The 23,136-nt window shown below is 50.9% G+C and overlaps 11 protein-coding genes across 11 annotated transcripts; 6 read left to right on the top strand and 5 right to left on the bottom strand.

The window, feature by feature from the left end:
- Positions 1–251: 251 nt before the first annotated feature.
- Positions 252–1,559, bottom strand: N7525_001705 (tRNA methyltransferase TRM7; the record flags this gene model as incomplete). The annotated part of the gene is made up of 1 exon (XM_002557643.1): positions 252–1,559. One exon carries the CDS (start codon positions 1,557–1,559, stop codon positions 252–254), a length of 1,308 nt encoding a protein of 435 aa, XP_002557689.1.
- A 210-nt stretch (positions 1,560–1,769) lies between these two features.
- On the top strand, positions 1,770–4,190 carry mak5 (ATP-dependent RNA helicase MAK5; the record flags this gene model as incomplete). Its single annotated transcript, XM_002557644.2, has 3 exons — positions 1,770–2,009; positions 2,074–3,255; positions 3,312–4,190. 3 exons carry the CDS (start codon positions 1,770–1,772, stop codon positions 4,188–4,190), a joined length of 2,301 nt encoding a protein of 766 aa, XP_002557690.2.
- A 350-nt stretch (positions 4,191–4,540) lies between these two features.
- N7525_001703 (URC4/urg3 family protein) lies at positions 4,541–6,024 on the top strand (the record flags this gene model as incomplete). The annotated part of the gene is made up of 4 exons (XM_002557645.2): positions 4,541–4,696; positions 4,766–5,093; positions 5,142–5,315; positions 5,396–6,024. 4 exons carry the CDS (start codon positions 4,541–4,543, stop codon positions 6,022–6,024), a joined length of 1,287 nt encoding a protein of 428 aa, XP_002557691.1.
- A 751-nt stretch (positions 6,025–6,775) lies between these two features.
- On the top strand, positions 6,776–6,976 carry N7525_001702 (uncharacterized protein; the record flags this gene model as incomplete). The annotated part of the gene is made up of 1 exon (XM_061212014.1): positions 6,776–6,976. The coding sequence occupies one exon, from the start codon at positions 6,776–6,778 to the stop codon at positions 6,974–6,976; it is 201 nt and encodes a 66-aa protein (XP_061071240.1).
- A 133-nt stretch (positions 6,977–7,109) lies between these two features.
- N7525_001701 (uncharacterized protein) lies at positions 7,110–8,108 on the bottom strand (the record flags this gene model as incomplete). The annotated part of the gene is made up of 1 exon (XM_002557646.2): positions 7,110–8,108. One exon carries the CDS (start codon positions 8,106–8,108, stop codon positions 7,110–7,112), a length of 999 nt encoding a protein of 332 aa, XP_002557692.2.
- Positions 8,109–8,815: 707 nt separating this feature from the next.
- Positions 8,816–9,741, top strand: N7525_001700 (PaaI family thioesterase; the record flags this gene model as incomplete). The annotated part of the gene is made up of 2 exons (XM_002557647.1): positions 8,816–9,658; positions 9,715–9,741. The coding sequence occupies 2 exons, from the start codon at positions 8,816–8,818 to the stop codon at positions 9,739–9,741; spliced, it is 870 nt and encodes a 289-aa protein (XP_002557693.1).
- A 134-nt stretch (positions 9,742–9,875) lies between these two features.
- N7525_001699 (uncharacterized protein) lies at positions 9,876–10,744 on the bottom strand (the record flags this gene model as incomplete). Its single annotated transcript, XM_002557648.1, has 4 exons — positions 9,876–9,992; positions 10,067–10,522; positions 10,586–10,627; positions 10,691–10,744. The coding sequence occupies 4 exons, from the start codon at positions 10,742–10,744 to the stop codon at positions 9,876–9,878; spliced, it is 669 nt and encodes a 222-aa protein (XP_002557694.1).
- A 486-nt stretch (positions 10,745–11,230) lies between these two features.
- N7525_001698 (HECT-type E3 ubiquitin transferase UFD4) lies at positions 11,231–16,800 on the bottom strand (the record flags this gene model as incomplete). The annotated part of the gene is made up of 4 exons (XM_002557649.2): positions 11,231–11,427; positions 11,482–16,290; positions 16,378–16,457; positions 16,517–16,800. 4 exons carry the CDS (start codon positions 16,798–16,800, stop codon positions 11,231–11,233), a joined length of 5,370 nt encoding a protein of 1,789 aa, XP_002557695.2.
- Positions 16,801–18,362: 1,562 nt separating this feature from the next.
- On the top strand, positions 18,363–19,340 carry N7525_001697 (nicotinamide/nicotinic acid mononucleotide adenylyltransferase; the record flags this gene model as incomplete). Its single annotated transcript, XM_002557650.1, has 3 exons — positions 18,363–18,673; positions 18,742–19,015; positions 19,083–19,340. 3 exons carry the CDS (start codon positions 18,363–18,365, stop codon positions 19,338–19,340), a joined length of 843 nt encoding a protein of 280 aa, XP_002557696.1.
- Positions 19,341–20,088: 748 nt separating this feature from the next.
- On the top strand, positions 20,089–21,517 carry N7525_001696 (uncharacterized protein; the record flags this gene model as incomplete). The annotated part of the gene is made up of 2 exons (XM_002557651.1): positions 20,089–20,457; positions 20,573–21,517. 2 exons carry the CDS (start codon positions 20,089–20,091, stop codon positions 21,515–21,517), a joined length of 1,314 nt encoding a protein of 437 aa, XP_002557697.1.
- Positions 21,518–21,817: 300 nt separating this feature from the next.
- N7525_001695 (class I SAM-dependent methyltransferase) lies at positions 21,818–22,852 on the bottom strand (the record flags this gene model as incomplete). Its single annotated transcript, XM_002557652.1, has 2 exons — positions 21,818–22,572; positions 22,663–22,852. The coding sequence occupies 2 exons, from the start codon at positions 22,850–22,852 to the stop codon at positions 21,818–21,820; spliced, it is 945 nt and encodes a 314-aa protein (XP_002557698.1).
- Between the last annotated feature and the right edge of the window lie 284 nt (positions 22,853–23,136).

The raw sequence follows: 23,136 nt of genomic DNA, 5'->3' as shown, positions 1-23,136 counted from the left end.
TATTTAGATCCTGATTTTGGCTAGCGCATTGGCCTTGAGAGACTTCAAGAATACATTAGAATTTCACGAACTTCAATAAAATATCTCCTGATTTTCGGCACCTTTGTGAAAATTAAAATATATATGATTCAATATGTATTTGGGTATCAGCTTCGAAGACAATGTCTTCCTAGCATGACCCTCAAAAATGCTATGTCGTGTCTATGTCGTCTATACATACAAGTTTCTCTTGAACTCATGCAACGTAATGATCAAACGTGACCAGGGGATCCATATTTGGTCTTGCCAAATGCACCACCCTTTTCCTTCCTCAACTGCAATGCCCGACGATACGGGGGTGCAGTAGGTGGCTGGATAGGATCCAGATTAACATAATCCGGAGGTAAGGTGTATGATGCATCAGAATCCCAAGCGGAAAGATCACCACAAGCAATGAACGACGGAATCCACCGGTTCTCCATTGCAAACTTATTGGACAGCTTTTGGGGTTGGGGTTGTTGGTCTTGTGATGTTGTGGTTTGAAGATGGCGGACTTCAGTAGAATGATTGGGCGCAGGACTAGTGATTGCCGCGGGTTGCGACACGGTATTTCGGGCCCGTGTGTCCTTGTCGATTTCCTCGCGGACTTCCACGCCCACATTGCCATCCTCTGACACGGCTACCGGAGCTGCAGCACCGCCGAAGAGTGGATTTTTCAATGCGGCCATACCGACCACTCCGCTGTCGCTAACCGGAGGAATGAAGCCTTCACAGACCACAAATGCCTCCAAGCTACTAGCGCGACTACTGCGCGGCTTCGCGACGCTGACGCGCTCAAAGACGGTCCGCAGCTGCGCGTAGAGAAGGTCGACATCGCGGCCGCGGAAGATCTTGGCGACGAACTTGCCCCCAGGGCGGAGAACACCCATAGCAAGGTTTAGCGCTGCGTAGAGAAGTTGTGATTGAATATAAATGTCTAGGTCGTGCAGACCTGTTACATCCGGGGCACCGTCCGAGATGACCAGGTCGACGGGGTGAGGTTGCCTGATGGCCTCGGTGGCAGGTGATGGAGATTCGGAGGGGGTAGATGGTTGTTCGTACGCTTCTGGGTCCAGAGCGCGCAAGAGCAAAGGAATCGTAGAGGGGTGTGTGATATCGGCTTTTAGGGTTGTGATACCTTCGAGCGGTGCCATGGGTTGTAGATCGATGGATACGATCTTGACATTCTTCCGGGGCTTTAATTCAGAACTTGAAGAGACCTCATCGCAGTCCATTTTATCGCCATCGGCCGTCGCTGTCTCTGCGGCCTCCAATCCCTTGAGTTCTTTCCGCTTTTTCTCGAGCCATGCCCGCCGTCCAAAGCTTTCGCCTTTGATCAGGACACGGCTGAGTACTTGACTCCAGCTTCCAGGTGCAGCGCACAAATCCACAACTCTCGTCACATTGTCCGGGTTCTCGTGCTCGAATAGGTCGAATCGCTCGTCGATCTGGATAAGCTTGAAGGCGGAACGGGCGCGCCAATTTTGCTCCTTGGCAAGTCGGTAATAAGCATCGCGCTTGTCCTTGGATGATTTGCCCATCTTGAGAACAGACTGCTCAGGCGCAATGGGCAGTCCTAGTCTGTCAAAGTGGGTTAATTTTGCGGCGAACGTGGGGAACGAAAAGATAAGATTCCAAAGGCGGACTACATTTTCTGCCGCTTTTTTTCTTTGCGAATCTTCCCCGACGGTGTACTTGGATCATTTGTCTACCGGAACACACTGTAATACTCGAGTATTACTTAGTTCATGATGGGTCAGAAGCGAGCACGCGACCCCAAAGCCCAGGTGGCTGAGGCAAACAAACGCAAAAAGGCAGCCAAGTCTGACGCAGCTTCCAGCGACGACTATGGCTCTCTTGGAGTTGACGACCTCAACTGGAAGGAAGTTGCTATGCCAGATCGAATGGATGATGCAGAAGGCTTCTTCGGACTGGAAGAGATTGAGGGTGTGGACATTATAAAACAGGGCGACGGAGGGGTTCAGTTCAAGGTACGAGACTCATTATTTGATAACGATGTCGACAAACCGCTAATATATATGGTTGGGTGGGTAGGCCAAAGCTGGCAAGCCGACAAAATCGATCATCAAACCCCCGTCTGAAGACGACGGAGACGAATGGGCTGGTTTTAGCGACGAAGACTCGTCCAAGAAGTCTCCTGCCACCGAGAAGACTCCCGCTGCAACCAAAGTGAAGGAAGATAAGAAGTCGAAGAAGGACAAAAAGAAGGAGCAAAACAAAACCAAGAAAGATGAGCAAAACTCCAAGGAGCAAAAGCCTAAGGAGTCCAAAGCTGCCCAGAGCCAGAGCATCAAGGCCGGGCTTTCATTCGCGGCTCTCGATGATGTCGAAGAGGATGACGGTGTGGATGTGTCGGCTTGGGATGGTCTTAATCTTTCGCCCGAGACCTTTACGGCTCTTTCCAAAATGAAGTTTAGCTCCCCATCGGCCATTCAAAAAGCCAGTATCCCTGCCATTCTCGATGGGCACGATGTTGTTGGAAAGGCCTCAACAGGTTCCGGTAAAACATTGGCATTCGGTATTCCGATTATCGAGCATTACTTGGACCAGAGAGGGAAACAAGAGGGACAGTCTGACAAGTCTGAAAAGAACAAATCTCCGATTGCATTGATTCTATCTCCCACTCGAGAGCTAGCGCATCAGCTTGGAAAGCATATCGGAGAACTCATTGCCAATTCTCCGGATACCAACGCACGAGTCGCTCTTATTACCGGTGGTATGTCCATCCAGAAGCAGCAGAGACAGCTTGCCACGGCGGATATTGTCATCGGAACCCCCGGCCGAGTGTGGGAGATCCTGAGCACAGGAACGGGATTAATCCGCAAAATGCAGAAAATCCAATTTCTGGTTGTCGATGAGGCGGACAGACTGCTGAGTGAAGGTCATTTCAAGGAGATGGAACATATCCTTAATGCCCTAGACAAACATCAAGCCGGAGACATCGCGGACATGGATGAGGAAGAAGAGGAAGAGGAGCCATCCAATAGGCAGACTCTTGTCTTCTCGGCCACATTCCACAAGGACCTCCAACAAAAGTTAGCAGGCAAAAGCCGCTGGACAAGTGGTGAAATGTTGGACAACAAAGAGTCTATGGAGTACCTTCTCAAGAAGCTGAATTTCCGCGAAGAGAAGCCCAAATTCATCGATGTGAACCCGGAGTCACAGATGGCCGTCGGCCTCAAGGAAGGAATTGTCGAATGCCCTGCCATGGAAAAGGTAAGACGCTTCTTTTTTGAACCGCTCGAATACTGATGCTAATATAAATTTACCAGGACCTATACCTCTACTCAGTTCTGCTTTACTATCCCAAGCACCGCACTCTTATATTCACAAACTCCATCTCTGCTGTCCGCCGTATCACTCAGCTTTTGCAAGCCCTTCAACTTCCTGTGTTCGCACTCCACTCAAACATGGCCCAGAAAGCCCGACTCCGTTCCATCGAACGTTTCTCATCTCCTACTGCCAACCCAAGCTCCATTCTTGTCGCCACCGATGTCGCCGCTCGTGGTTTGGATATCAAGGGCGTTAATTGCATCATCCACTACCACGTTCCCCGCACAGCAGACGCCTACGTTCACCGATCCGGTCGTACTGCTCGTGCCGGTGAGTCCGGAAAGAGTATTCTCATCTGTGCTCCTGACGAGGTTGTCGGTGTTGCTCGTCTCGCTGGCAAGATCCATTCCAAGAAGACGAAGAAGGCCGAAGACTCCAACGGACCTAGCAAGAAGATTCCTCTCGAGTCTCTCGACATTGATCGCCGGGTGGTTGCTCGCCTCCGCCCCCGCATGTCTCTCGCCAAGCGAATTACCGATTCCACTATCGCCAAGGAGAAGGTCAACACCGAGGACAACTGGCTCCGTGCTGCGGCCGATGATCTCGGTGTTGAGTATGATAGTGATGAGTTCGATCAGTCTAAGGGTCGAGGCCGTGGTCGTGGTGGTGGCCGCGAAAGACGTGAGAAGGAGGCTAGCGAATTGAGCAAGAGCGAAATGGCTGGGCTTCGTGCCGAGCTGAAACAACTGCTTTCCCAGCGAGTGAACATCGGTGTTAGCGAGAAGTACCTTACGGCCGGTCGCATTGACATTGATGCTCTTCTTCGTGGCGAGGGCAACGACGCATTCCTGGGCCACCTTGACCCTCTGACATTCTAATTCTGAATCTACTGAAGCATTGGGTTTGTAAAAATCATAGTTCTTTGATATTAGACTATACCAAAACTACGTCGGATATGTACTTGATTCCTAAATCCTTCGAAAATGCCCCCAACGTTATCGGACTACTCCGACATCTCTTAGATAACATATCAGTGACAAAGAATACCCCAACACCTGAGCAGGTTAATCTATGGTATCCAAGACACTTTTCCTAAAGGTAACTATCTCATTCGGCGTATATGCAGCTATTTACATAAGTGCATATGTTCCCCCGCTTCCCAGCTCCGAGTAATACAAAGTGCATCCTTGACCTCTCCAGACTCACCTCTCCCATCCTTGCAATCAACATGGATCCCCAAATTCAAGAACTATTAGGCTTAGAAGCCGTCCGTACCAGAGCCCATATCGTCCTCAAACTAGCCGAAGAGGGTCGTTTGAATCATTTTAACTACCACCGTGAACGCATGGAAGATGCCACCGACTACGTACTTAAACTGATTCAGGTAGGGCTATCCATACCCAGAGCGAACACTTACAGTTCCAAGCACAAAAACGCTCACTCTCTATCATAGCGCGACTTTGGCCCTGACAAGTATCACCTAATTCCGCCCCATGGACGCTGGCAGCATTTCGAAGTTGGCGGGGTTCCCCGCATAGCCAATCTTCTAGCTGAATGGGATGAGAAGAAATGTGACGCCACCGAAAAGACACGCAGGCTGATAGATCTTTTCTTCGTCTCAGTTCTATTGGATGCTGGTGCTGGAGACTTTTGGAAATACAATGAGTCACAAAGCGGCCTGACGCTCAATCGAAGCGAAGGTATTGCGGTTGCAGCCCTGCACATGTTTTTAGACGGCGACTTTTCTGGGCAGGACTCGTCGGTGAAGCACACCGTTAATGGTAAGGGGTTGCCCTTTATTCAATGCAGTATTGGCTGACTCGCGCTAGGCGGTGCATTGCGCAATATCAACATAGATATCTTATCCCGTGGACTCCAGGTCGACGATGCCAATCCCATGGTAGGAGTACCTGCTCGTGCGGATATCCTCCGTAAACTCGGCGACTCTTTGGTGAACCTGAAAGATATCTTCGGTCGCTCTGGTCGTCCTGGTAATCTTGTTGGTAAGTTCATACCGGCCATGAAGGCCAGTTAGTCCTGGACCCTTCGATCAAAATGACTAAACAGTTCCCAAAACATTCAGACTACCTCATTGCCAAGTCAAATGATAGCGGAAAGCTCGATTACCGAGATCTTTGGAATGTGCTACAGCACCTTCTGCTTCCAATCTGGCCGTCCGAGCGTACCCACATTAATGGACAGCCCATCGGCGATGCGTGGCCCCTGCGAGCACTTTCGCAGCAAGCCGGATCGGAGTCAAAACCCTACTCGAACATCCAGCCATTCCATAAGCTGACCCAGTGGCTAGCGTACTCATTGATGGTGCCATTCTCTCGTCTCCTCTCGGTATCGTGGTCCAATACCGAGCTGGGGACCGGTCTGCCCGAGTACCGCAACGGAGGAATGTTTGTGGACATGGGAGTTCTAGAATTGAAGCCCGAGTCACTGCAGCGAGGGTTGAGCCTTTCTGGTGGTAGCTTGCCCTCATTTGGTGCGGGCGATGACGAGATTGTGGAATGGCGAGCGATGACCGTTGCCCTCCTTGATGTGTTGCATACGAAGATCCTTGCTCGCATGGACGGTGTCCAGTTGTCTCTACCGCAGGTGTTGGAGGCGGGCTCTTGGAAAGCGGGTCGTGAGCTTGCAGCGGCTAAACGTCCAGAGACAAAGTGTAGTCCTATCTTGAACTTTGGTGATGGTACCTTGTTCTAGAAAGCATGCTGTCAGTATCAAATGCATAAATAGCCGTTCATAATAGGTCCACTTAATGTATTTACGGTTCTCACCACCCGCAATACATAGATTGTAGATCCAATACAGCATGGATTGAACTTCTTCTGTTTATACTGTAGGCCGGTGTTGAAGTCTGCTTTATAAAGGATCTTTTATAAGGCACTGGATATGCGAGATGCTGGCCATTCACTTCCAGTAGAAAAGAAGTATCTCGGTGCAGCATTTCTGTCCTGATCTGCTTGCAGTGAGTTTACGAAAACCGGAGCTGCTGAAACCGCCCGCGGGCGCTATATCTGTGTATGTCAGTCGGCCTTGGGTTACTTCCCAGCTTATAGAATTTGAGGTCGTTTAGGATAACCGGAGCAAGTTCCAAAATGTCTTCCAGTCAATGCGGGTCCGTTTCGCATCGTATCATCGTATCGTATCATCGTATCGCAGGACTCGTAACTCTGCTCTGCGTTTGCAAGGTTGGATGCCACTTGCGGTCTTGATGTTCCTCTTTTGTAACAAAAGGGTCAAAACACGGAGTTGAAATGAGAGTTGCATTCATCAGCGATCACCTCAACTCAAGACAAACACGCTCAAAACAGAAGGGATACTCAAAACAGAAGGGATACTCAACACAACGGGACAGCTCCAATGAGCATGCCCCTCGCCTAGGTGACGGCGGCACCAGGCGAACCTAGTGCAGCGTCAGACCCCAGGCCGGAATCAAACAGCAAACGGCCCCATGCCACCGGGCCAAATCGTACATCGCCCTCCTCCCCCCGGACTCAGACAAGAAGTATTTCCTCCCCCCACCACCTCCCCCTCCCCTTCCCACCAGGATTGTATTCGTGCCCCACCAGGCTTGAGGTCAGCGTGGTGGGAGCACCGCAAGGCGGAGGAACCCAGTGAGGAAGCCGCCGCCGCTCTCCTCACCGGCACCTAGATGACAAGAAGATGAGTTAGCAATGAAGCCGATGTGAGAGCAAAGCGATAATAGAAGTGAAGTGAAGCTGACTGGAACCCAGGGGAAAAGAAAATATAAGACATACCTTGCATTTAAGTAAGCATTTATTTGCCTACGCCTCGTCCAGGTAGGCGTCCTCGTCGCCGTCCCTGGAGTCGTCAGCGTCCTCATTTCCCTCCGCCAAGATGGCGTCGAGGCTGGCCTCGAGGGCGTCTGTGTTGGCAGCGCCCCGCTCCTCACCCTCACCCTCGCTCTCGTCGTCGGGTGCGCGGTAGAGAGGGTTGAAGTCGGTGGGGTGAGGAGCGCGCCATTCGTTCTCATGGGAGTGACCGTTGGTCAGTCCCCCATTGGGAGTCAAGGGGCCATCCTCGATGGCGGCGCGGCGGAAAGGGTTGTTAATAGTCTGGAGGACACTGCCTCCTCCAGAAGAAAAAGGATTGCTGGTCTGGGAGGGAATCCCCCAGCCAGAGCGGAAAGGGTTGTTGGTGGTCTGGGGGCCATTGCTCATACCAGACCGGAACGGGTTGTTGATTGTCTGGGGGACAGTACCCACACCAGAGCCGAAAGGGTTGTTGGTCTGGGAGGGGTTGCTCCCGCCAGAGAGGAAGGGGTTGGTGATGGTCTGGGTGGCATTGGACACACCAGAGCGGAACGGGTTGGTAGTCTGGGGGGCATGACCCATGCCAGTACGGAACGGGTTGTTGGCAGTTGGAGGGCCATTGCCCATACTAGAGCCGAACGGGTTGTTGATCTGGGGGCCATTGCGCACGCCAGTTCCGAACGGGTTGTTGACAGTCTGGAGGGCATGGGTCACACCAGCGCCGAACGGGTTGTTGGTGTGGCCACTGGCCACGCCAGTGCCGAACGGGTTGTTGAGCTGGGTGCCATGTCCCACGCCAGGGCCGAACGGGTTGTTTACCTGCGTGCCATAGGTCATTCGAGTCCCAAACGGATTGTGGACCTGGGTGCCACGTCCCACGGCAGAGCCGAAGGGGTTGTTCACAGTCTGGGTGTTACTGCTCACACCAGGACCGACATGGTTGGTGACGGTCTCTGTCCCAGAGACCTCGCCGACCTCGCCAGAAGAAGAGAGGTTGGTTTCATCCTCCATGTTGAAAAGATACGATGATAACTGATGACAATGAAAAATTGATGAACGAAAGCTGATATGAGAGAATAGATGATGCGCAAGATGGATGGCAATGATGATTTGGTTGAAAAGGTGAAGAGGAGACGAGAAGAGGTCCTGTTCCATGAGAACGCATCTTGTTGCGTGTGAGCCCCCAACGAGGAAGGACCCACGTTCAAGACCACTATACTATCTTAATCTGATATACTATGAACTTTGAACTTCAGTCCTCCGCTGAAGTATGCTGAAATACGGTGCTATATTGATATAGATCTACGGCTTCTTATAGTTCTCGGCATGCCGAACTATATGTCTTGGCATCCCGGTCCGATCATCGGCTGTTCCAAGCCTTTGAGCCCCACTGATGGGTCCAGCAGGAGAAAAATCGGCTTTAAAAAGAAAAAAAAAGGCAGAAACAGGTCCAATTCAGATGTGGCGGGTCTGTTATTTAAATTGCAGAACAATCCTCTTTTCATCGTCATTGCAAAAGTCCAAGTGTGGTATACTTCATATATCACCTAGCCCTACGTCCAAGCTATCAACAGCGCTAGTGAGATCTACAAGCTCAAGGAGACCGAGTACTACATAAGCTGAGCCAGTTCTGCAGTATGTACCCCGATCGGCAGTTAAAAACATGCCCCTCTAACATGCATAACTAGGCTCAAAATCGGCTTCATATACTTCCCAAAATGTCAAACATTTCACAAACAGCGCGTCGGCTTTTCCGATCGCAAAACCTTTCAGCTTTCAGAACATACCCGCCCACAGCGTCTATTGCCCGTCTTCACCAACAAGGCCCAACACGGTCGGCTGTGGTTCATAACCAGGCACTACCAAGCCAAACAGAATCACCCTCATTCCTTTCTCATACCAAGTCACAATCAACACCCGCTCAATCACCACGCCATGAATCTATGAACCTCGACACCCTCATTTCCCATATCCCTATTGTCCAGAAACTCCGCGAACCCCACAGCACCTACAGGGAAACACGCCCCCATCTCGCAATCCCACCACCCATCAGACAACATCACTTCGTTGGTGGAAGCTTAGCTGGTCCAGGCAAGCTTGCATTCGCACCGTACATGTGGCTATCGACCGGCAAGTCTGAAGCACAGGTCGGGAATGCCGACCGGGCCAGCAGCGTTGTATCGGTCTTCCACATCGGTCAGGATCTCTGTGGTCACCCTGGCTTTGTCCATGGTGGTCTGCTGAGTGTTCTCTTTGATGAGGTGTTTGCTCGCTGTGTCTCTGCGGCTTTCCCCAGCGGGCTGGGTATGACGGCTAATCTCAATGTGGATTTCCGAAAGCCGGCCCTTCCTGACCGGATATATGTGCTGCGCACAAAGACGGTGAAGGTCGAGGGCAGGAAGGCTTGGGTTGAGGGTCGGATGACTTATCTTCCTTTGGCTTTGCCGTCTGCGGACTCGAATAGCATTGTTGCTGATTCTGGTCTGCTCCGGGAGGATAGTGAAGGTGCGGTAATGGTTGCTGAGGCTAAGGCTTTGTTTATTGAGCCTAAATTTGCGGACGTGAGTTAATTTCTTTCTTCTATATCCACGAAGCGCGTCTGGCTAACAGTTTTCAGTCTATGGTGAAGATTTATTCGAGCTAGAGTGTCTTTGTGAAAGGTGGATATCCCTTTGCGTTGTATAGATTATAGAGTTATAGAGTTAGAGTTATAGATTCATAGATTCATAGACTATTAAAATGATAGATATACTAATTTCCCATGAGTCTCGACATCCATTAAGCACTAACAAAATCAAAGACAATCCTCCCACATAGATATTCTCCCTTCGTCGTCATGACCACCACTCGACGAGAGAAGTATCGCGAGTCCCCAAGCATCTCGAACCCCCAAATCTGCAACCCAAGTAGTCAGTTTCTGACATGACATTTAAACCAACCAAACGATGACAATAGATTACAATACTCACTTGCTCAGCCGTCCACCCAGACTTATCATTCCGCTCACAAGTATGTACCCAAAGCCCAGGACCTTCATCCGCCATGCCACTCCAATCCTCAACTATAAAACCCGCGGATTTGCTCCCATCCACCTCGATCTCACCTCGCATGAATTTCTTAATCTGCGCATTGACATTGGGCGTCTGAAACTCAAATTCAGGTCTCACGATTCCATCCGCATCAACAGCGCCGTGAACGAATTCACACTGTGCTTTGACCTCGCCGAAGAAGTAGTCCTGGTGGTCCCTTATTTCCCAATCCAAGATGCGCTTCTCTTCGGTCGGTGCCAGACCTGCGGCTGTTTGGTTGAAGTCGATATGGGTCGATGGTTCAGTCGATTCAGAGGCTGGGGTTTGGTATTGGGAGATGTGGAGGTGTATTGTTGCCAATCCGAAGGCCTTGCGGAGTAACCAAGATACCTTTTGCTGTAGACAGGACGGGATGATTAGCTTGGGATCTGTAGTAGAAATGGACGAGATGTTTCAAACCAGTTTTAGAATCGGATCTGGCTCGCTGGTTAGGTCCTTGTTCTGTACATGCAGACAGTAATACGATTAGAATCTAGTATCTTCGAACGGGCATAGTACAATTACCAGGACCCAGTGGCCGTTGAGGCATTCAATGGTGATCTCTCGCGGAGCAGCCATGGTATAGGAAGGGGTTTGTCCCGTTCAACAAGAGCCAATCTGATGAATATATACTTCATCTTGTCCACGGGTGATTCATCGGAGAGCTCGGAGGAATATGAAAGCTACACTATTTAATGGGGCAATTGATTCCTACATCTTTACGAACGTTTCATTGGGATAGACCTTGTGCTACACTTACACTGCGTTTGTACAAAATGGTACCTCAGTATGGGAGAACCTACACCAAGTTTCAGTAGAAAGTGAGCATTGCTATCTAATACCACTATCGTAAGGGGACCCCCGCCATGACGCCTTTCGACCCAGATGGCATAGAAGGAAAAGACAACAGAGAAACAGCCCGTCCGGAAACTTGGGAATTTGGGAGGAACAAATCAGAAACAAGTCGCACGTCGTCGCATCGTGAATGGTTTCTCGTCCTAGCCGAGAAATATGAAAGCCAGCAAAAGAGAGGAGAGGGCAGAGGAGATAGTGGAAGTTTTGGGTCTAGGAAAGATGGAAAGCTCCTTGGCCTTCTTTGATGGCGACCGAGAGGCGCTTTTTGAGAACGTCCAGATCGCTATAGTCTGGCAACTTCAGGTAGTTGACGCAGGTCATCACACTGGGGAGATAGTCGTCTGGTGTATAGGGATGCTCGCTTGGGCGGCACACGACAGTGAAGATCGGCGTGAGACTCTTGAAGCCTGTATTGATTGTGTTAGTGGGATTTCACGCGGTGGAAAATGGGATTAACATACCTCCAATGGGGAGCTTGGGGCTACCAGTGACAAACTGAAGGAAATCTCGGCGTTGCTGGTGGTCCAGCTCGCTCATCGTCTGCAGAAGGTTGCGCACACTCCGGCTGTCCATGTTGAACCCGTGATCGGCCTTGATAGAGTCCATCAAGGTCTCGATTGACCAATCCTCATCCGCTTGCCCGAAAAGCATGACAAGCTCACTTGGAGTGAAAGCACGAAGGGAAGAGAAGGGGAAGACTTGTGAGAACCCAGCCCGGAAGGCATCTACCTGGCGCCGGACACCGCTGCCCAAGGTCATGTCGATCACCCGTTCGATGTAAATGTCAACATTTTCGATTGTCAACGGCACGTCGGTGCCACCAGGAATCAACTCAATAGCGGGATATCCAGGTAGAGTGAAGTCCAAACCCAGGTCGTCAACATGGGCACCGTGGACGGTGATGTTTTGCACCGCCTCGATTTTGTGGGCTGGCGAAAGTGACCTGTTTGCCTCAACGGCGTTTTTGGCATCGACAAATTCTTTGAGCATGAACAAGGATTTCGCGAGGTCCTGATCAACAAGCTTGACAGTGCCTAGGGATGGTGCCACTGACGACAGGGTATCCGCGATACGGAAGAACGCTGGATTAAAGGAAATGTCGATGATCCGGGAGTCAAGCATCGAGCGGGCCACGAACTTTCCTAGCACCTTGAAGATGTTCAATTGCTTCTTCCCGATCTCTTGGCCTGCTTGTCCATCACTCATCGGCGCTGGGAACAGACCGCGCTTGCCAAATGCATATTCTGTACCAGAGCTCCCATCTGTGTCTCTCCAGATCTTCAGCTTCTTCTTAGAGAACTCCCTGGAAACAGTAGAGTAGAATTCAAGAGTCGGCCCCAATCCAGTACCAACTTCTTCGAAGTATTCGACCTCGAGAATGCTGGGGGAAGACCCATAGAGTTCCATGACCTTTAGTGCCGAGTCAAGGATACGCGAACGAGAGATCCGCACTTTTTGGCGCTGCAGCCGTCCAAGGAATGGGCGATCATCGCGGCGCAAGTCCCGTCGGCTGTCCTCGCCATTTTGAGAATTTTGCCATCTCATCATTGCCCGTGAATAGCCGAATGCAGTTGACTGCAGGAATAGATGCCTTGTCTCGAACGGGAACAAGAAGGAGAAAAGCCTGGCTAAGTCTTCGCTCCAACTCGGAAGGCAGTCACTTGCAACGATCAAAGGCTCCTCGAGTTGGCGGTTGATCTTGGCCGTGAGCTTCGTGTTAATGAACTGGGCCAGGGGCTCCGAGGTGATAGTGGCAGTGTCTTTGCTATCGGTCAAGATATCATCAATTGTTGCGTTCATTTCGTGTAAAACACGAAGCAGGCGAATGATGGATGAAGTGGTGGGGTCTTTGTCGAGAGAGGCTGGGATCTGGAGAGTATCATCCTCAGATGCAGCCTGAGTGGTCGGTGTGAGGGTTGAGGGCTCTGGTGGTGGAGGGCCAGGGACGCGCTTAAACGTGATGGTGTGGACTGCAGACCAGACGTTCTTGGCACTACTCTCGTCCAAGTCCTCGCGGTCATGATGAACACCACGGTAGATAGTCGTCTCATTAGTAACGGGCTTGCCATCTACGAAAAACTCAAGGTGCCAATCCTGAGGCACAGAGGCCATCGCAGCGGCATAAGATGAGAAGGGCCGCCCGGCAGTGGCGAGCGAGTTATTGCGCATGCGGGTGGGGGGAGCAGCAGCAGGAGTTGATGATGAAGGTTTGGATGCAGCCGTCTGAGAGGGAGTTCCAACTCGGGTACCATCCTCTTTGCGAGCTGTGACCTTGCCCGAGGATGCCACCTCCATGTTGACTGCCGAAGGGTCGGAGCTAGTGTCATTTTCCATATCCTCATCGAGATCATCAACAATGGCATTGAGTTCTTCGTCCTCGTCTTCGTCGCCACCGTCTTCTTCTTCGTCGGTCAGTTGCCTTTCATCTGCGCACTCGAGGGGCTCGTCCTCGTGGTCTTCGTCTTCATCCTCTTGAATCCGGTCTGACTGGTGGCGCGGGTGGTCAGCTGAGCGATCATAGGTGCCGTCCGTAGAGTCGGCAATAGTGTCATCGGGGCCCTCTGTGTGGCTTGGAAGGTTCATCCCAGACCCTGAAGCCAGCTGTTCACGAAGTCGGGATGCATTGGCAATTTGGGAGAGAATTGAGTCCCTGGTTCGTGAGGGGCGAGGCTTTTCTGCCACGGCGATCCGGGGATGAAGGAAGTCGTCCAAGGCCTTGAATGTGGCAATAGCATGGATTGATACCATGATGTTGCGATAAGGACGAGGAACTTCGGACTCTTCGTCGGCAACCAGCTTCAATCGGAGCTGTTTGCTCAGCATGTAGGCGGCATTGCTGCGGGTATTCTCCAGCGAATTATGGCTGACTGTGAGGACTTCAAAATGTTCCGTCCTGCTAAGCAGGTCTTGCAACTTGCGGATAAGTACGCTGAAGGGTGTCGTAGCGGTGCTCTGGCTTTGAGCTTTGTCTGAGATTGAAACACCCATAAACGCTCTTAGGAAGTCGGCTCTGGCATCGCGAATAGAAGGCGCTTGGAAGTTACCTAAAACACAGAGAAGAACCTCTATGATGCCGGAGTTAAGCAATTCAGAGCTGGTAATGCTCTCCAAGGCGTCTCCATCAAAGTATGACGCGAGCTGTTTGAATAAGGGGAAACCACCCTCACCGCCACGAGAATAGCGCGACTTAATTTCAGAGGCGAGAGATTTCAGTGCTGTCAAGATCCTCAGAGCCTCTGCTCGAACGGTTTCGCCATGGCTTGCTTCATATACCTCGAGGAAAGCTTGCGCATCCCGGATAACTACGTCGTTTAGCGCATTGTCCATCTTTTGTAGACTGCGCGGGCCCGCCATGAAGTCATCCTCGGAATCAGACATGTCATCGTGGTCATCCTCCTCGCCATCCTCGTCGTCATAGTCATCGGCTTCATCATCCTCATCCTCATCATCTCCGCCAGCTCCAGTCTCTCCGACATTGGTGCCGCGCGATGGATCTGTGGTCGTACTTATATGTGTGGGATCGGATGAATCCATGTTCTCCTGGTCTCCGGACAGAGAACCTTCGGATAGTTTGATGATGGCTGAGATCACTCCTTCACGGTGGAATTGGTGCTGATAAACATGTTCAAGTCGCTGGAACAGTAGCTCAGCGCAGCGTAGAGCCAAAGATACGAGAGACGGGTGGTCTTTCTGGGACAAAATAGCAGCCAAGAACGAAGCATAAGGAACTGTGCGCAGGGCGTCTTCAATCAAAGAAGGCTCGAGAATGTGTAGCATCTTCAGCTGTGCAATCAGGACTTTCTGGCGCACATGCAGATTGACCGTGCTCGAGTAGGCATCGGTCAAAGTTGGGAACAGAATCATCGCAAAACGCTTAAGCTCAGTCTTGCAGTCGGCGAGCAAGGACCGCCTCTCCTCCACTGCCTCTTTGGTTTTGGGCGACCTTAGTCCGATGGACATGTGGCTATCAAAGTATGAACTTAGGAGGTTATCAGTCTTTGAGGCATCGCGACTTGGAACACCAGGCAGTAGCTCGCAGATGACGTTGAGAGTTTCAAATACTTGTTCGCGAGGCCGATGAATCAATGCTTGCATAACTAGCACGCTGTCCATCTTGACGGCCGTGCTATCCACATCACGTGGCGGTGACACGCCGGTCAAGATTTGGTAAAGCGTATCCACTACGTCCATCTTGAGAAGTTCGTTTGACAATCGTGGGCTTGTTTTCGATACAATTGCCAATACCCTAAGGAATTGCGTGTGGATGTGGGGTCCAATCAGATTCGTCGTTCCTGGCAGTAGCAGCCGAAGAACGGCCTTGAGCATCTCAGGCTCAATCAGCTCCTCCAGGTTCTCAGGTCGGTGCTTGAAGCTCTCGACTATCCGCGATACGCATAGGCACCCTTGCTCCACGACCTTAGGGTCATTGCTAGACAGGACGTTGAGTAGAGTAGGCATTACATCCCTCACCACGGGGAACGAGTCATGGGGGAGATTACGACAGCAGTTCGCGGCCGTACTGACTGCTGTGCGTTGAGTGCTGGTTGGGAAGAAATCCAGATATGTGAGGCAAGCGGTCAAACCACCTTCTCGCACAATTGAGGCTGGAAAGTCGACAGAAATCTTGGCCAAAGTACTCAAAGCCTGCTCAGCTAGATCGATGAACTGTATATCAAGCAGCTTTTGACAAAGGATGGGTACAGCACCACCATATACGACATTCGCCACGGAGCCCCGCAGGGCCTCCATTAGATTTGCGAGACAGCGACATGCAAGAAGCATAATCTCGGGATTCTCTTCGCCAAACTGGTTCGGTTGCATCAGAGCCACGAGCTCCTTCACGTACGGGTCCGGTGAAAATTGACCGGAGAGGTTATCCTCGTTCGAGACAAGCAAGAGATCCGACAGCTCTTGCAGGGCGATCAGTTGGAGAGACGGATCATCTTTTGCTCTCAAGTTGGAGAGGATATCTCGAAGACGTGAGGACATGCCACTCATCATGCCAGTAAGCGCACGTAGAGTGCTCTGGAGTCCCATGGGGCCTCGGCCACCGAACAGGCTGCTGTGGAAGGTATCCATATCATCATCACCAAACGCCGAGGGGTTGGTGCCATCGTTGCTCTCTCCCGTTTGTGATCCTTGGTGTTCTTCCTGGTGTTCTTCCTGCTCGATTTCCTCCTCCGCATCTCTCATCACAACATCGGCATTTGATTTAGCGGAACGCTTCTTCGAGCGTCGGGGTGGTGGAGACTGTGTGGTCGCAGGTCGATCTATAATAAGGAGACGGGATCAGTAAATATTATGTCTAGACACCAATTATTGTGTCACATTGCCAATTTACACTGCATAGAACTCACCGTTTCGATTGGACTTTCGCCTCGATGGTTGGGGAGAGGTCGTCGATTTGGATGATTCCTCCGACGGTCGAGATGACGGTCTACATAAGAAGACGAAATTAGCTCCGATCCCTATTCATCACTGTACATCATCACCTACCCCGGTTGTGACATGGCTGGGCGGCTGCGGGCGCCTCGACGGGGTGCAGCAACAGGACCAGTAGATGGAACTGTTTGGGATGCTGCAGTCCGCGGTCGCTTGGTTTTCCGTTTGGGTGACGGCGGTGCTGGTTGTATCGGGGCGTCTGCTTGTCGGTCGTGGCGGGAAGATGCCTTGCGTTTCCGGGATGGGGTTGAGCCGGCGGTTTGTAGCGGTGTACCGGACTCAGCAGGTGGAGGGTCTGTGGCGAGTCTCGCGGAGGAGCGAGTTATTCTGGATGACATGAGAAAGTGGTCTTTTTTTGTAATGATGTGTGACGATATTAGGGCCTGAAGAAAGAGAATGACGGAAAAACGAAGACCGGGATGGCCAGCGATAAGCAGATAGTTGGGTAGACAGATGACGAATCTAGAAATGTAAAAGAGATGATGATCCCGATGAACTGCGGATCATCGACTTAACAACCCAGGGGTAAACGAGGGGTACGAGAGCTCAGTGATCAACAGGTTCGTGAGAGTCCACGGAAGATGAGTCTGAACCTCTAGGCGATGAGTGTACAAGGCTGAGAGAACGGGGAAACTACCTCAGGGAAGAAGAGGCCGAAGTGCCTACGGGAGCGGGATAATCCTCGAGAGGGTCCTGGCGGTTGGCGGACGGCCTTTGCCTGGCCATAAGTTATCGGGTATAGGAAGCTCAATTGAGTGGTCACCGTTTTTAACCCGCCATCCGCTATGGCTAGCCGAGAGGGCTGGCGAGAACGATGTTTCGGGTAGCTGTCACTGTTGCCGTTGAGGCTATGAGATCACAGTCTTGGAAGAAAAGAACGATTACCAATTCCAGTCGCACAGGAGATAATTATTTTTTCTCGATGGGGGGGGGGGGTTAAGGAGAGGGGAGGGGGAAAGAAAAGGGAAGTTGGTTTGATGTGGTTGTGAATGGGATTGGGGGGAGCGTCAGGCGGCGGAAGTGCAACATTCGATGATCTAACCAGGTACTTATATACTTGATTACCGACGAACTCACTGGATACTACATATATAACTACATAGATGGTTTCATATCTATTATATCTACTAGTCTATAGCAAATATCATATACTATAATGATTTATTGCACAATTACTCCGTACTTCATGACTTTTTCTATTCTCTATTCTCCGGCACACATTGGCATCTTGCCTGGATATTGGGCACGGAGGGCCCGAGACCTGATAGTGCAGGTGGCAATAAATACCGCAAGGGATCTCTTTTGTGTCTTTTATATGTTTATGGTATGTGGATTTGATGTGCAATTATTGGGTTGACAGTCAAAGGCCATTCATACAAGTATTCCGTATGGAGCACATTGATAACTATATAGGATTCAGTGAAGCCGAGAACTAGGTAAGAATTAGAATTAAATAAGGACCTTGAGAGCTAAATGAACTTTATTAAGCTGTTAACTCCATGAACCTACATATATATTCCCTTAACTCCTCAAAATGGAAACTAGCGGCGTTCGATCCGGATCACGGAGAGACGCCGAATAGATCTCGATTGACTCACCGAGGTTGCGATTTTTAATCACGAAATTCCAGGGCTGGAACCTGATAGAGAGAAAAAAAAAAAAAAAGTAAACAAGGCAAAAGGAAACATATTTCACATATTCCATCTTTCACTTTTTGAGCTTTCATACGTTCGCCTTCTCCGGCGCATTCTCTTGCCGCCTCCGGTTCGCCCCCCCGCCGCAATAGAAATTCATCTCTTCACTTTTCAACTCCCCCGCCTTTCTCCGATCCCCATACTCTCTCATTTTCCCCGGAATTCAAGATCTTCTAGGGGCATATTCTTCTATTTATCTCTCCATCATGGCAATCGAAATGGTCGGCGGGCAAAGCGATGATGTCCACCAGATACCCGCCGATATCACCCCCGCTCCGATGGAGGAGTACACCTTCCCGGAGTATCGCCTCAAGCGCACGATGAGCGACCCAGAAAAGACCCCTCTCTTGCTGGTCGCTTGTGGTTCTTTCTCACCAATTACCTATTTACACCTGCGAATGTTCGAAATGGCCGCCGATCACGTCAGATTCAGCACCGACTTTGAACTCATTGGAGGATATCTGTCGCCGGTGTCGGATGCCTATCGCAAGGCTGGTCTGGCTAGTGCAGAGCATCGGTAAGGGACTTTGCATTCATTCTATTGGGTCTCGCCGTTCTCGAAGGCTAACGGGGATTGATCTATAGGGTTGCGATGTGCCAACTCGCAGTCGAGCAAACCTCCGACTGGTTGATGGTGGACACATGGGAGCCAACTCAGAAGGCCTATCAGCCAACTGCTGTGGTGCTGGATCATTTCGATCATGAAATCAACGTGGTCCGTGAGGGGGTGGACGCCGGAAATGGAACCCGGAAGCCCGTTCGCATTGCTCTGCTAGCCGGGGCGGATCTGATCCATACCATGTCCACACCAGGTGTATGGAGTGAGAAGGATCTGGACCACATTCTAGGCAAATACGGGGTAAGTCCTTGAACATCGACCCCGTCCATCCCACGCTTGAGAAATGGATCGCTAACACGCCTCTCAGTCTTTCATTGTGGAGCGCAGTGGCACAGATATTGATGAAGCCCTAGCCAGTTTGCAGCCCTGGAAGGACAACATCCATGTTATCCAACAGCTCATTCAGAATGATGTTAGCAGCACAAAGATCCGGCTCTTCTTGCGGCGTGAGATGAGTGTACGCTACCTCATCCCAGTTCCAGTCATTCATTACATTGAGCAACATCATCTATACGAGGATGATGGCACGACAGAGAAAGGGAAAGAAAAACAGGAGGGTCGATAAGGATGATACGACGATCTACTATTGCCTGTTGAGGCATACTCATAATGACCCCTAGCGACGCGACATCCTGATGCGATACCCCTACCTTCTGTCCTCTCCTGTACGACAGATTTCCTTTTTTTTTTTTTTTTGCTGGAGTTTGTGGAGTACCTTTGAGTTCTAAACATGTTGGCCTTTGTCCTTGCTAGAAGCTATTATCGGGAGAATCTTGCAATTATCCCCCGCGGCCAACCGGATGTACATACTATTATCTTCGGGCTTGCTTTCTTTTCTTTTTTTGGTTATACCCGCTGTACATATGACACAATAGACCACCTGGGTTAGACGTCAATTGCTCAAAATCTGTTCAAATTCATATTCAAATGTTCTATTCTATGCATCGGCCTCGGAAATACTCGAGTAGGAAAGTAGATCGCCTCCACATTCACCATTGTAGCGAAGAATGACACCATCTTATTAGACGGGGTTAGACGGGGCTACGCATATTGGCATAAAATCAATGTCAGAAAGGGGTATTTACATTAATAAATCAAATTTCCCCTCAAAAGACTACATGTGTCCATAGAGGTAAGTACCTAAGTAGTAATATTTCCCGCTCACGAAAACACCGATCTCCGATCACTCGTTATCTTCCGTTATCGACTGATCCTTTGATCTTCGGCCTCGTCTTAGCCGGGCGTGCGAAGAGACCATTTGACTCATAAATTCCTCTTACTTCCAATCATGCTATAAACATTGGGAACCCGCCATGTCAATATTCGAAGAACCCGCCCAACCCTCGTGGCCTCTCACACCTCCTAATTCATCCGATCCACCAGCACCAAAAGATGTCTCATCGGTAGTAACAGCAATCCATGTGATCTCAACCGAGCGAGCGGCCCTCGCTCACCTCGAGCACATCTACCAGACCGATGCGCGAGCGCAGCACGATCTCGCCCGGGCCGTGGATCGAATTACACAGAGCGTGCGCGAAGGTGGGAAACTGGTCGTTTGCGGGGTCGGGAAAAGTGGGAAGGTCGGACGGAAAATCGAGGCTACGATGAATAGTTTGGGCGTATACAGCGCGTTCCTGCATCCGACTGAAGCCTTGCATGGCGATCTGGGATTGGTTCGGCCGGTAAGCCCACCTGCGCCTACGCCTGCAGATGCGTGCTTTTGAATCACAATCACGGCGCGATCGCTTGGCTTTTAATGAGACATTCGAGACTCTGATACTGACCTGGTGGATCCAGAATGATACGGTTCTTCTTATATCCTTCTCTGGTCGCTCGCCTGAACTTTTATCTCTGCTTCCGCATCTTCCGGCTACTGTCCCGGTGATCGCTCTTACATCGCATACACATCCAGCGTCATGTCCGCTTCTCTCGTTGCATGGCCCTTTGGGAATGGGCATTCTTTTACCGGCCCCGATTCATGAGGACGAGGAGGCTTCTTTCGGTGTGCGTGCGCCCACTTCGTCCACGACGGTGGCCTTGTCGCTGGGCGATGCGCTGGCTATTGCTACGGCCCGGAAGCTGCACACTGCCACTGGGAAGAGCCCTGCAGAAGTCTTCCGTGGGTTCCATCCCGGTGGTGCCATTGGAGCGGCGGCAGCTGAGACACCGCTGACCACGCCTTCCAGTGGCATGTCAACGAGGACATTTGACTCTCCGACGTCGTCTGTGTCTCTTCCGTGGGAGGAAATCACGAATACTCCATTGATCCCTCCTTTCACTTTACAGTCGCCACCGGAACAGCGCGTCATTTCTCGAGATATGCTGGTCCCGCTCGATCAAATTCCCACTGCCTCGCCGTCTTCATCGCAGTCACCCGGCGATATCAGACTTCTCGATATCCTTCTCACAGCCATCCAGCATCCCAATGCCAGATCTTGGGTGTTATTGTCTCCATCTGAAATAATCCCTCCTCGGCGCATTCGTGCTCTCCTGTCTCCTAGTGGAGATATGGACATGCGTGTGTCTGAAGTTATGGCCAAGAACCCCAGTACTCCATTTATTGTACCTCGAAGTAAATGGCTCTTGGTGCCAGACTCAACACCCCTCGCTGAAATCCGACATACTGTTTCTGAATCTCGAAATAGATCAGACCCAGTAACTGTCGTTGCTGTCGTGAAGGATATGACCTCTCCCGGCAGTTTCCTGGGGTTGGTGGAGGCAGAGGATCTATTGGACGGATGACATGGCTGAAAAGCTACCCAGTTTTCTCCTTCTTGGATATACTCACTTGATCTTACATATCGTTTGCATTATCACGCATCCGGATGACGATGTTACGCCCACACAGCTCTGTTTCTCTTCGCATACATACTTTTTAGATGCACATTTACAACCGAAGCACAAGCCTCACAGCCAAGGCTGTTCATATACGATGCAAATTAACGCCAATGATATTTCTCGGTAATACAATCAGTATGCAAAGTCCCAGGTCTATATAGTACAGAAACACCATCTCCCACACGACACAGCACCCCTCCACAATCAAGCCTTAGCAATGGGCTTAATACCCTTATGGATAGCAGCAATACCACCCGTAAGGTTCTCAAAGCCCTGACCAGGAATCATAAACCCAGCCTTCTGAATCATACCCCTAAACTCCTCCTGACTGGGGAAACGCTCAATACTCTCAACGAGATATTGATAGCTATCACGGTCACCAGCCACGACCTGACCAATAAGCGGGATAGCACTGAAGTTCCAGCGCTTATAGATACCATCCAGAACGGGGTTATCAACCTTACTGAACTCCATGCAGGCAAAGACACCACCAGGCTTGAGCACACGGTACGCCTCGTTCAGCGCAGCCTGCTTATCCGTGAAGTTCCGGATCCCAAAAACAACCGTGTACAGATCCACCGAGGAATCGGGGATATGAGGCATGTGCTCAGCGTTGGCCTCGACGAAGTCCAGTCGCGACGTGTTGTAGTAGGGGGTGTCGAGCGAGCGCTTCCGGCCCTCGGCCAGCATGTCCGCGTTGATATCGCTGATCGTCACGCGGGTCTCCATGTCGTGGTTGACGTTCGTGGCGTGGTCCAGCATGCGGAAGGCGATGTCGCCGGTCCCGCCGGCGATGTCCAGGATGTTCCAGCCGCGCTGGTCGGCGGTCATGGCGGGTAGGCAGGAGCCTGGGTTCAGGGATCGCACGAAGTGGTCTTTCCACAGGCGGTGGATGCCGAGGGACATTAGGTCATTCATGCGGTCGTAGGACGCTGCTACGGAGCTGAAGACGGCGCCGACTGTAGGGGGTGTTGGTGGTTAGTTATGGGTTTCGGGTTTGGTCGGATTGAGATGGTGGTCAATTGGATAGGGAGATGGTGAATCCTTACCTCGCGATTCCTTCTCTGACTCGGGCACGTTGGTGAAGCCGAAGTGTGTCATGCGATCATTGTCTGTCTTTTGGTCCTGGGCGCGATTGGCACAGGAGAAACAACGGTAGGGGGTGAAAGGTTGGAAAGCGCGACGTTTGGCACTGTAGTGCAAAGCTCGCCAGGCGGAGCGAGTTGACATGGTGGACATGGTGGAATTGGTGTTTGCGAGTCTGGAGAAGCTTGCCCATGTGAATCGGGCAACTTTTCTTTTCCTGTCCCGGTCCCCACCGGTGCGTGCCCTTAAGCATCATCCGCGCCAACCAATCAGAGTGTCTAGTTGTATGAGGACAACTGAACAACCTGGGCACTTTTACACTTATTTAGTTATAGAAAAGATATTAGGTCTTTAGAATTGAATAGGTGTGTTTACAAGTATCCTCGCCGAGTGCCATTATCTGCTACCTTGGTGAACATTTTGTCTTGATTAACGCT

Source organism: Penicillium rubens (genome assembly GCF_028828025.1).
Source record: "Penicillium rubens strain IBT 27055 chromosome Unknown utg000001l_segment0_segment0, whole genome shotgun sequence".
NCBI classification, from domain to species: domain Eukaryota; kingdom Fungi; phylum Ascomycota; class Eurotiomycetes; order Eurotiales; family Aspergillaceae; genus Penicillium; species Penicillium rubens.
Note: the sequence above shows the minus strand (reverse complement) of the source record. Positions and strands in the feature narration are given on the sequence as shown.